Source organism: Labrus bergylta, chromosome 10 (genome assembly GCF_963930695.1).
Source record: "Labrus bergylta chromosome 10, fLabBer1.1, whole genome shotgun sequence".
NCBI classification, from domain to species: domain Eukaryota; kingdom Metazoa; phylum Chordata; class Actinopteri; order Labriformes; family Labridae; genus Labrus; species Labrus bergylta.
In genome coordinates this window covers 25,678,708-25,689,658 of record NC_089204.1, presented here as the reverse complement: position 1 = coordinate 25,689,658, position 10,951 = coordinate 25,678,708, and the positions used below count along the sequence as shown (strand labels likewise).

At 41.8% G+C, this 10,951-nt stretch overlaps 1 protein-coding gene across 4 annotated transcripts; it reads left to right on the top strand.

The window, feature by feature from the left end:
• LOC109978699 (serine/threonine-protein kinase ICK-like) lies at window positions 1-9,975 on the top strand. Of its 4 annotated transcripts, none has more exons than XM_065959422.1 (14): window positions 1-183; window positions 1,467-1,729; window positions 1,921-1,975; window positions 4,082-4,203; window positions 4,310-4,389; window positions 5,078-5,210; window positions 5,301-5,472; window positions 5,932-6,099; window positions 6,183-6,566; window positions 7,489-7,697; window positions 7,844-7,986; window positions 8,861-8,977; window positions 9,079-9,186; window positions 9,390-9,975. In XM_065959422.1, exons 2-14 carry the CDS (start codon window positions 1,629-1,631, stop codon window positions 9,539-9,541), a joined length of 1,944 nt encoding a protein of 647 aa, XP_065815494.1. In that variant the 5' UTR covers window positions 1-183; window positions 1,467-1,628; the 3' UTR covers window positions 9,542-9,975. The 4 variants fall into 4 exon arrangements, with proteins under 4 accessions (XP_065815494.1, XP_065815493.1, XP_065815496.1 ...); XM_065959421.1 differs by having other exon boundaries at window positions 4,082-4,209; XM_065959424.1 differs by lacking the exons at window positions 1-183; window positions 1,467-1,729 and adding an exon at window positions 3,288-3,320 and having other exon boundaries at window positions 1,931-1,975.
• Window positions 9,976-10,951: the final 976 nt, after the last annotated feature.

The following is a 10,951-nucleotide window of genomic DNA, read 5'->3' as shown; positions in this document are numbered from 1 at the left end:
AGATTATGATGAGCTCTGCTGGAGGAAAGAAAAAAAACGGGGCCTGGATAACATTATATTTATGAAGTCGGTTTGACAAGAGTGGATCTTCTAACGCTGATTATTATTCATTTGAGCATTTTGTCACACACGTCGACCCCCGGATGCTCGGCCATGTGTTGTTGTCTATTTGACGTGAGGAGGGTGAGTGTTGTCTGATGCTTTTTCGTATTAATTTAAGTTTCACATTCAGTCACTGAGGCCCTTTTTTTTTTTTAACTCAATGTAAAGGATGTTATGTTGTTTTCAGCAGCTGGGCCGAACCCACCAGCCTCATTAACACAACGTTAATTGTATCAATTTGCAACAATTTCCTGCGCGACACTCCGGTTAACAATTAACCCCAAACACACTCTCCCATCTGATGTGATGACCTGCAGGGTGAACTATATCCCGTTTCCAATATCCTATTTGATGTTTGGTGGTAGCTCTAATTCTGAGCAATTCATGCAAACTAGTTAAAATATGAAAAACAATTAATGTCAGCTTCGTCAAGGATGAAACATGAGGGAAACAACAACAACAACAACAACAACAACAACAACAACATAGGTGTAATGGCATTAAAATACAGATGAAGGAAAGAGCTGTATTCTATGACTGAGGACTTTAGATAAAAAAAAGATTGAAGACAGATGTACTGCAGGTGTAAATCGTAGTTTTTGAAACTGCATTTATTTAGTTGTAGTCCAATCTGGAGGGAACATTGTGTGATATCATTCATGTTGAAATTGATAAACATTTAGTTTTATTTTGGACTCCTGTATTGTTTGGTGTCTTGGAAAATAGTGAACAGGAACACACTTTTTAGATTATAATGATTCAATTTCACCTCCTTCCACACCTTAACACATCCATAAATATGAATTCACAGGTTTAAAAAAAAGAAATGGCTTTTTGTAAATGATTTCTGTTATTGTGAGTAAAGAGCTGGATTCTCCTTTTTTTATAGCTGAGCTGAGTTCAGGGTGTAAGCGCTCAGAGGACTACTTTCATCCCTTTCTCTCTATAATGAGTTCATACACATGTGATTTATTACGGTATATTCTTTCCACCAAAGGTTTAATTGCATAAGAAATAAGATCTGACTGTGGCCCTGCAGGTCAGATACACAAATACTTCATGATTGCAAAAAAAAAAATCATATCACCAGACGGCAAAAACATTTCACTTAATGCAAAGATATTTAACAAAACATCAAATCCATTTTGCTTTCTGCAAAAACACAGTCCATGTAAGACTCCGTTTGAGTTCATTTAGGAGTAATTAATATTATTTCTCCTCAGTACTGATAAGGTGTTTGACTCTTAAGTGTTTAGTGTGAGGTCAAATGGTCGAGTCGTCTCATGCTAGTTTTGTTAAAGATTATGTTTATTGTATGTTGCCTCAGACAAACTTCATCTCTTTTCAATTCCTCACCTTTTCAGCTAGAGGGAGGCAAGTCCATGACACCATGAGTCCTCCAGCTCTGCCCGTAGTCTTCTGCTGTTGTCACAGGAAAATCTGGCTGCATTCACCAGCAGGAGGCGAACACATCTCTATTTCCTCCCAATAATTTACCCGCCTGACTCTATGGAAGGACAAGCATAATGAATAGATACACCAACATCAGACAGCTCGGGGATGGCACCTACGGCTCCGTCATCCTCGGCCGCAGTCTGGAGTCGGGGGAGCTGGTCGCGATAAAGAAGTGAGCAGCAGAATAGTAAATGTGTGATTGTCCAGGCGTGCATGCATGCAAAGACTTTTTCTGCATGTTCTGCACATTACTGTTCTCTTACTGTTAGACTCAACTTGAACTTGAAAAGAGACTGCTGCTCTGCATTGTGACGTCACTGCAAACAAATCACTAATACTTTTTTCTTTTTTTTTTCTTCCCAGAATGAAAAGAAAATTCTACTCCTGGGAAGAATGCATGAACCTCCGTGAAGTCAAGGTGAGTGATGGTTTTTCATTTGAACACGGTTTCAGAATTAGATTTTGGGAAGAATGAGCGTGGATTAATCTTAAAGCAAAGTCCCTCCTCTACGGTGGCTGGGAAGTGCAAAACTTACAAAGTGAAACACTTTCACAAAGCTTGAGACAAATTTACATTTTGAAAAACGTTTTCTTAAACAAAATTAACCAAAGCAACAAACATTTATCGAGGACAAAACTAATGTAGCTAATGTCTACATTTACAAAACACATTACCTAGATTTAAAAGTCTTTAAGGAGCACTGAGACACATTTACAATCGGCAGAACACTTTTACCAGTCCCCAAACAAAGCAAACTACTGAAGCTAAACACTTCAAACAAAACAAATGTACATTTTAGATAAGAAATGTACAAGATGTGAAACACTTTCACAAGCATCTTGTACATTTCTCATCTTAAATGTAAATTTGTTTAAATGTGCTTTGCTTCAGGAATCTTGTTTTAAATGTGAAAATGTTTTCCACAGTGTAACTTTGTCTCAAGCTTTGTCAAAAGTGTTTCGCACTTTGTCATTTTGATTTGCCCTTCCCGGCCACCGTACTCCTCTGAGCGTTCTGTAGTGTAAAATGTAAATGTTCTAAAGTCGTTGTTGAAGCTTTGAATAAAGATCCACGTTGTCTGATCTTACTGCAGCGCTGGACGAGGAAGACAATTTGGCTCTAGCATTATTTGTCTCAAACTGATCCGAACACGACGTAACTGAACACCGACCAAGTGTTCCCTTTAAAAAGCTCTACCACCTCATAATCAACACAAAGCTGTAGGGACTGTTTTCTCTGTATCACCAGGTCACTGACAGCTGTAACAACACTATTGGCACATCTGCTAGTTTGTCTATTTCTGGTTTTTCATTTGACCTCGGTCATGTTTGGCCTAATGCTCCACCTACTCACCTGTTTAAATCCAGAGTTACATGAAGGTTTATTTCATTCTTAGAATACACTAAGCTGTTAGTATTTGCAGATTCTACCTTTAAAAAAAGTTAAATCATCTTAAGTGAAGGGTAATCACTGAAAGAGCTTAACGTCTAGTAAGGTTATAGCGCTCGCACAGAGACTTGACTATTGCAGCGCAGTTTGATCTCAGATTCAAATATCACATGCAGTGTAACATGTTAAGCATGCTGTTGATTGTTGTGATGCAGTGACCAGTGAAACAGTGTTTTAGGTTTTTCATCCTGTGATTATTTTTGGGTTGATTTTTTTTTTTTCTTGGATCATTAAAGAAACATTCCCTTCATTAACACAACGTAAACCTTCTGTCTCACAGCTCGAAGTCAAACACCGGCTCTAAGAGCAGAAGGTGATTCTTGTGTGCTGTTGGTTTTTGAGCTCTGGTTTCTATTCTTAACCTACATCCCTCCTCCCTCTCCCCCTCTCCCCCAACCCTCTCCTGGAGCTTTAACTTAACGCTGCAAAAAAAAAAAACACGGAGCCTATGCTGGTCCTTTAAATCCTGCGAATTACATCAATATGAAGGCATGTCAGATTATAAAGTCCCCAAATCCCCCTTAACTAAGCTGTAGCATGGTTAAAGCTGAATCATCCCAGCGCACGGGAAAGCTGTACGTTTCCTCATCCTGCTTTTTTTATTCTACATTTATTTCCCCTTTAAAAGTTACAGCATAAAACCCGCCTTTGCAGCATTTTCTATACACCGAGTCCCGATGTTTCAACATGAAGGGTTTGCTTTATAGTTTTGTGTGTGTGTGTGTGTGTGTGTGTGTGTGTGTGTGTGTGTGTGTGTGTGTGTGTGTGTGTGTGTGTGTGTGTGTGTGTGTGTGTGTGTGTGTGTGTGTGTGTGTGTGTGTGTGTGTGTGTGTGTGTGTGTGTGTGTGTGTGTGTGTGTGTGTGTGTGTGTGTGTGTGTGTGTGTGTGTGTGTGTGTGTGTGTGTGTGTGTGTGTGTGTGTGTGTGTGTGTGTGTGTGTGTGTGTGTGTGTGTGTGTGTGTGTGTGTGTGTGTGTGTGTGTGTGTGTGTGTGTTCCAGCATGGTTAGATTTACTTCCACTCTTGTAGTTTGTGTACGCCACACAGTCTTACATCGCCTGTTTCTCTTCTTTCAGTCCCTAAAGAAACTCAACCATGCCAATGTGATCAAGCTGAAGGAGGTCATACGAGAGAACGATCACTTGTACTTTATATTTGAGTACATGAAGGAAAACTTATATCAGCTCATGAAAGACCGGTACGCGTATGTGTTATTTCTTCATTCATTATTAATTCCACATTTCAAACTTTTTTTATTCTCTTGCTTGAACAAAGTTTTGAATCGGGTTTTCTTCTCCCTGCAGGACTGGATTGTTCCCTGAATCAGCTGTTAGAAATATCATGTTCCAGATACTTCAGGGGCTCACGTTTATTCACAAACACGGTAAGGCTGCCAAAATGTTCCATACCGCAATACTTTTTTTATACTATAAAACGATACGATCTACGAGCCTAGTGGTTAATACACGGACACCATGTACGGGGACTGTGGTCCTCAAAGTGGGCGGCCCGGGTTTGAATCTAGCCTGTGGCTCTTTTTTTGCATGTCATTCCTCTCTCTCTCTCTCTCTCTCTCTCTCTCCCCGATTTCAGACTCTATCCAGAAAAGGCACAAAAATAAACCTTTAAAGAACTTCAGACTCTCAATGTGTGTTTCACAGAAGTCACATTGTTGGGGGAGAGGGGGAGAGAGGGAGAGAGAGGGAGAGAGAGAGAGAGGGAGAGAGAGGGGGAGAGAGAGGGAGAGAGAGGGAGAGAGAGGGAGAGAGAGAGAGGGAGAGAGAGGGAGAGGGAGAGAGAGAGAGAGAGAGAGATTACACAATACAATTTTGGTACCAAAATATTTGTAAATTTAGACGGTGTGCAGGAGATTACTTGCTATTTTTAGTCATTAAAAACAAGAAACTACCCATTATTTAGTGCTTGTGACTTTGACTTGTGTTGCCATGGTAACAAAAAAGGTATAAAACGATATGATTGGATTCTTACACGTGTCATTATGAAGTGTAACATTCTGTTGTGACAGCCCTGACACATCTATTTCATTTCTTCATGCCTCGTGTCGTTTGAAGGGTTTTTTCACAGAGACATGAAACCGGAGAATCTCCTGTGCATGGGCCCAGAGCTGGTGAAAATAGCCGACTTCGGGCTTGCCAGAGAAATCCGATCTCGCCCGCCGTACACCGATTACGTCTCCACCAGATGGTGAGTAAACGTAACGGACTCGCAATCGAAAAAAGCATGTTCTAAAGTTCAGTGCAGCTAAACTCCTTTTGGTCTTCATCTTTGAACCAGGTACAGAGCTCCAGAGGTTCTCCTCAGATCCACCTCTTACAGTTCACCCATAGACCAGTGGGCCGTTGGCTGCATCATGGCAGAGCTTTACACCCTCAGGCCTCTTTTCCCTGGCTCCAGTGAAGTAGACACCATATTCAAAATTTGCCAAGTCTTAGGGACACCAAAGAAGGTAATTCTGAGGACTCATTGAAAACTCACACAAGTGATTAAAATGCTGGAAACAGATACTAAAACCAGAGCAAATGTTCAGCTCATGGGGTAAACGTATGTTGGAGCAATCCCAGGATTAGTCTGCAGAGGTCGCTAAATGGCTTTTCCTGCAAATCAAACGACACCAGTCCCAATACCAAACCAAGAATTTTACAAGTCTACCTAAAGCCTCTACATAGGCCGATGAAACCTCTTCCATAGGCTCTCTGTCCCCTGGTAGCCCTGCAGCGTTCTGCCCCCTTTAAGAAGGCTTCCAGAGAGCTGGCCAATCAGAGGGAAGTGGGCAAATGGGGAGGGGAGCTTTAAAGAGATAGCAGATGAATGACACCAGTATCAGATAAATAAGTCACCCTACCTAGTTTGTTAGTTCTGGATGTTCTTGTTGTGGTGTGTAAGATTCACTGTGTCTCTCCTCTAGAACGATTGGCCGGAGGGATACCTGCTTGCCAGTGCTATGAATTTCCGGTGGCCTCAGTGCGTCCCCAGTAATCTGAAGACACTGATCCCTAATGCCAGTCCTGAAGCCATCCACCTGATGACAGACCTCCTGCAGTGGGACCCCAAGAAGAGACCAGCTTCTGCCCAGGTAAAGTCTTGCAAACAAGTATTTCTACATCTCTCACAGCTGATAATATAAGCTGAAGTTTTTTCCGTTTTTTGTCTTTTCAGGCTCTCAGGTACTCGTACTTCCACGTGGGCCAGGCTTTGGGCACGCCCCAGCAGATCCTGGAGCAGGGCCGACCTCAGCCGAGCCTCGTGCCGCTGCAGGTTCCTATACAGCAACAACAGACGCTGCAGCACCCGCCTCTGCTGCTAAAGCCTGTGCTGCCTCTGTCCCAGCCTCCACCTCACAACCAACACTGCCCCCCGTCCAGACCTCTCCAGCAGATCCAGCCCTCCCCTGTGCCGCCCGCCGCCCAGGCAGCGGCGTACCAACGGCACATGGAGCTGGTCAGAGAGCAGCAACCGAAGCACATGCTGAAGCAGGATCAGACTCAAGGAACACCGCAGAGCCATCTCCCTTATATTGTTGACAAGAGTCTGCAGAGTAAGGTGTGTGGTGGTGCTTGTTTCTTTATCTCTACAGCCAGACAGTCAGGACAAATCTAGCACAGAGAACACACTGGTAATCAGAAGAGAGTATAAAGGAAGAATATGCAACTTTTTGATCCAGTAGATGTCACCCATGAGCAGCCTAGCGCTCTTCATATGGCTCGTATCTTCAAACTGCATGCAAATTCACCCGAAATGACCGTGATCTAAAAACGGTGCATGTTGATAAAGGGATGGAGGGGACAATTGTGCGTCCGCATATTTTGTTTTATTTTGAAATTCACCAGACACTACATGCGTTTCCCTGTCTGACTCGATCTATTCTGTCCAGCTTGATTCGTGCTTGCAGCGAGCTCTGACGAAAATAGACTCAGGATTGAATTGAAACATGGGACTTGCTGTTAAAACAGGAGCGTTGACGAGAGTGGCAGTGAGCGGTGCTGAAGTGGATGCACGGACTTTGTGGAAATTGGCAGTTAAAGTAAAGTGAGAAAGCTTGAAAGCAGAAGTTTACTGGAGATAACCTTCTCTGTACCCTGGAGAGCTTGACTCCCATGTTTACAGTATGGTTTTTAAAAGTCCTTTAACAGTTTCCTCAATTAAAAATAGGTCCATTGGGACATTTAAATAAACACATTCTTATATTTTTTTAACTTAATTAGCATATTTGTAAAACAAAATAACACCTCTTAAAGTGTTAGTCAATGATTTAATCTTTTACATTTTTTTTGAACAAAATTAAACAGCAAATTTTAGTAACTAAATCTTTTTTTTATTGTTAATTTATTTTAAATATCTTGTGAAATGTATTGGAGATGGCACAGCTGTGCGTAGGATACTTAGCACTAGCTACCATTTGATGTAAATGTGGAAAGTTTTCCTCCCTCACATGGTTGATGGTTTTTATTTTCTGTATCTTTAGCAAGCGAGGCATGAGACAGAGAATTCCAACCTTCTGAGCTACCAGCTGAAACCTAAAGGAGGACGGAGACGTTGGGGCCACGGCACAGGACACCTCAAAGGCGAAGACTGGGACGACTACGAAGACTCTCATCTCACATCCATCAGTATTCTCGGGAAGAGCAACTTCTCCAGCGAAAAGTCGCGGCAGCAGGAGGACGCGCTGAGCAGGTGAGGCTGTAGTCCGTCTCCACAAGCGATAATAATGTGTGCACAAAATATGCAAAAAAAAAAAGCAAGGCTCTGTGGTTTTAAAAAAAAATAGCATTGCAGGTTATTCACACCATCTGTGTCTGATTGAACGTCTTCTCTTTCAGGTATGGAAACGCTCTGGATTTCAGTCGACCCAAAGTAAAGGAAGACGCACCTTTGAACCTGAACAAGTCTTCAGCTTACCAAGAGCCATCAAGAACCGCTTCAGCTAAACAGCATTACCTGAGGCAGTCGAGATATTTACCAGGTAATATTCAGTAATATTCCTTTTGAGGAGTAGACCTCAGCTCTGAGGAGGAGTGTCCACGTGCGCTTACACAGTCATCATTTTTCAGAGTCAACTCTGGTTTAGTTTCAGTTTGCGTTCTGATGGTTCAGCAGAACAATCACAGGATTTTTGAGGTAGCAGATGTAACTGTATGCTTTGCATTAAAATGCCAAACTGAAAAGGGTTCAAAACATGTTCATGCAGTTAGGCAGTACCTCATTAAAAATTCAATAAGCAAACTTAGCGTGCACACAGACTGTATTTACCTTTTTTTGTTCAAGATTTATTTTTTCCTTGAGGATCGATGGGTTCCAGGTGCACAGCGGTGCTACTCATCCGGGGTTGCAGCTAGGGGGCGTGTCTCTCTGGATAGACGAGCAGGAGTTTAAAGACAAGTTTTTTTGACCCTGGGATAGATTTTCAGACGTCTTATTGGTGACAAAATCAAAAACAGGTAGCATCCAAAATAAATGTACATGCCATATTTTCTTAAAAATAAAAATGTTATTACCTCTGTAAACAATAACGGTGTGATCTAAGTATGAGGAGTTTCTTTGTCACTTCAGAATCTAAAGCAATACAACAAATAAATACTGAACACTTTAGGATAGTGTACATTTTAAATCAAAGAGAACTCACTTTTTGAGACATTTCTAGAGAAGATTTTTTGAAAGATAGATGGATGGATACTTTATTGATACAGAGGGAAATGCAGCTGTAAGTTAGGTATCAGATGCAGGTAGTGAAGAGTCAAAGAGGAAGGGATCGTCCACCTCTGCTGTGCACCATAAATATTCATAAATATATATTTTTTGGTTAGGAGGAATTAGACTGCTCTCTCTTTCGTCCTCAGGCATTAGCACAAAGAAGAACGTGGCCATAAATGCCAGTAAAGACTTCACTGGCAGCCATCTTTGGGGAAACAGCAGTATCCCCTTTGGAGGGACTCTGCCGAGCAGAGGAGCTCACGGTAACCCTCACAAGATGTCTACACTGTTATCTTTGCAGCTTTATGTTTCCATTGTTACTAAATAAATGGATCTGTGTTTGTTTGTTCGTTTGAAATGTCAGGTACAAACACAATCCCAGGTGGATACATGCCATCGTTTTACAAGAAGGACCTCGGCTCTGCTGGTCACAGAGGGCAGCAGGGTCCTACAATGGAATCAACAGCATCAAGTGAGGATTGGATTTCAGAGCTTTCTGTTAACGGGTCATTCATTGATCTGATGTGGTTTATAGTGTATTAAAGGTCACATATTATCCTTCTTTTCAACAAGTTTAAATAAGTCTCAGCGCTCCCAAAAACATGTCTGTGAAGCTTTCTTCCTTTTTCCATTTTTTTTTAAAACCTCAATTTTTCTATTTTGCTGTTTCTGTAGATTATGCAACATGGCAGTCCGGTCGGAGTCACATGAGCACCTCTGCTAGCACAACGATGGTCAACAAGAGCACCTCCGGCCTGCTGCCTCGCCCTCCGGTTCAGAGCATCCACGGGCGAACAGACTGGTCTGCCAAATACGGACACCGCTAGTGCCGTCTCCATGGAGCCTCGTTACTCTTTCACCTCCAAAGAGTAGGCCTAGTCGTTTTATAATCAAACCTGTACATACATCTTACACAGCAATAATATCTTCTTCTTTTCTGTTGTTGTATGTATTATGGATGTTTGTGAGCTGTAAATTATCAAAGTGGATGTGTAAAGCTTGATGCAACCGGCCAAGATTTGAGCCTACTTTGCTCCTCTGTGTTTTTTTTATTTTGTATTTGTGTAACAGAGCTGCTGTCTGGATTAAAGACAGGCTTTTCATTTCAGTAAGATTATAAAATGCAGGTGGTTGCCAAATTGTGCAATGCTTTTCTTTTGCAAGTAAAATGGTCCAAGTTAATATATTCTGCTTGGCCTTTTGAGTGTGATCATTGAATATCCAGTTATTGAGTATCATTAAACTTTGAACTGGGCGCCAACATGTTTGATCTGTGTTATTTTTTCAGGAAACACTCGTTGACATGCCGGCTGTCTGCATCTGTTTTCTTTTTTTGAGGTTTATTTTGGGGCTTTTTATGACATTATTTTAGAGACAGGACAGTGGATGGTGTCGGGGGAGAGAGTGAGTGCAGGAGTGGAGCCACAGGTCAGATTTGAACCCGGACGGCCCGCTTGGAGTACTGTAGTCTCCACACATGGATGCCACAGTGGGCGCCGTCTGTCGACCTTTAAAAGAATGTTTGAATGTTACCTCTTAGTAAATTGTGTGTGTGTGTGTGTTTTACAGCTGCACTGCAAAATGTAATCCCCTTCAGATTAATCTGTCTGTAGTAGCTCTCTGTTAATGCTATACGTACATAAATCCAGTGCATCCGGTCACATGATGTTCAGATCCTTTTTACTAGAGTGAGCCATACATGTTAACAAGAGATATTGTTACAACCCGGTTCTAAGGCTGCAACAACAACAAATGTGAGACGAAGACGAAGTATATCAAAGTAACACCACATTCATTTACAACGTAATTAAAGAGTGAGTGAAAAAAAAAGAAACAACCAGTACACAGGAGGAGAGAAAATGTGTGTCTGGAGAGAAGGGATTATATTGATGAGATGTGGACTACACCAGGACCAGGTGCAGGCCGTCCCCTGATTGCAACCCCGCCTCGACCAGAACCGGCAAAACAGGAACACCTAGTCGTGAGGAGGAGTCGTCACAATGGGAGACATTGAAGTTTCATAACAACACACATGACTTTTCAAATATCCAACATGGGTCATTTTTAAAGCTCTACTATACGATGAGTTCATTACTCTTAAAACAAAGGTATCATTAAAAAGCTGCTCTGTGTTACTGATACAGTATCTTATATGGTTGACATTTATTACCATGTTTTTCCATGTATATGATCAGTTCCATGTCAGAGTGACTGTGCACATTTCTTTGATGCTTTTC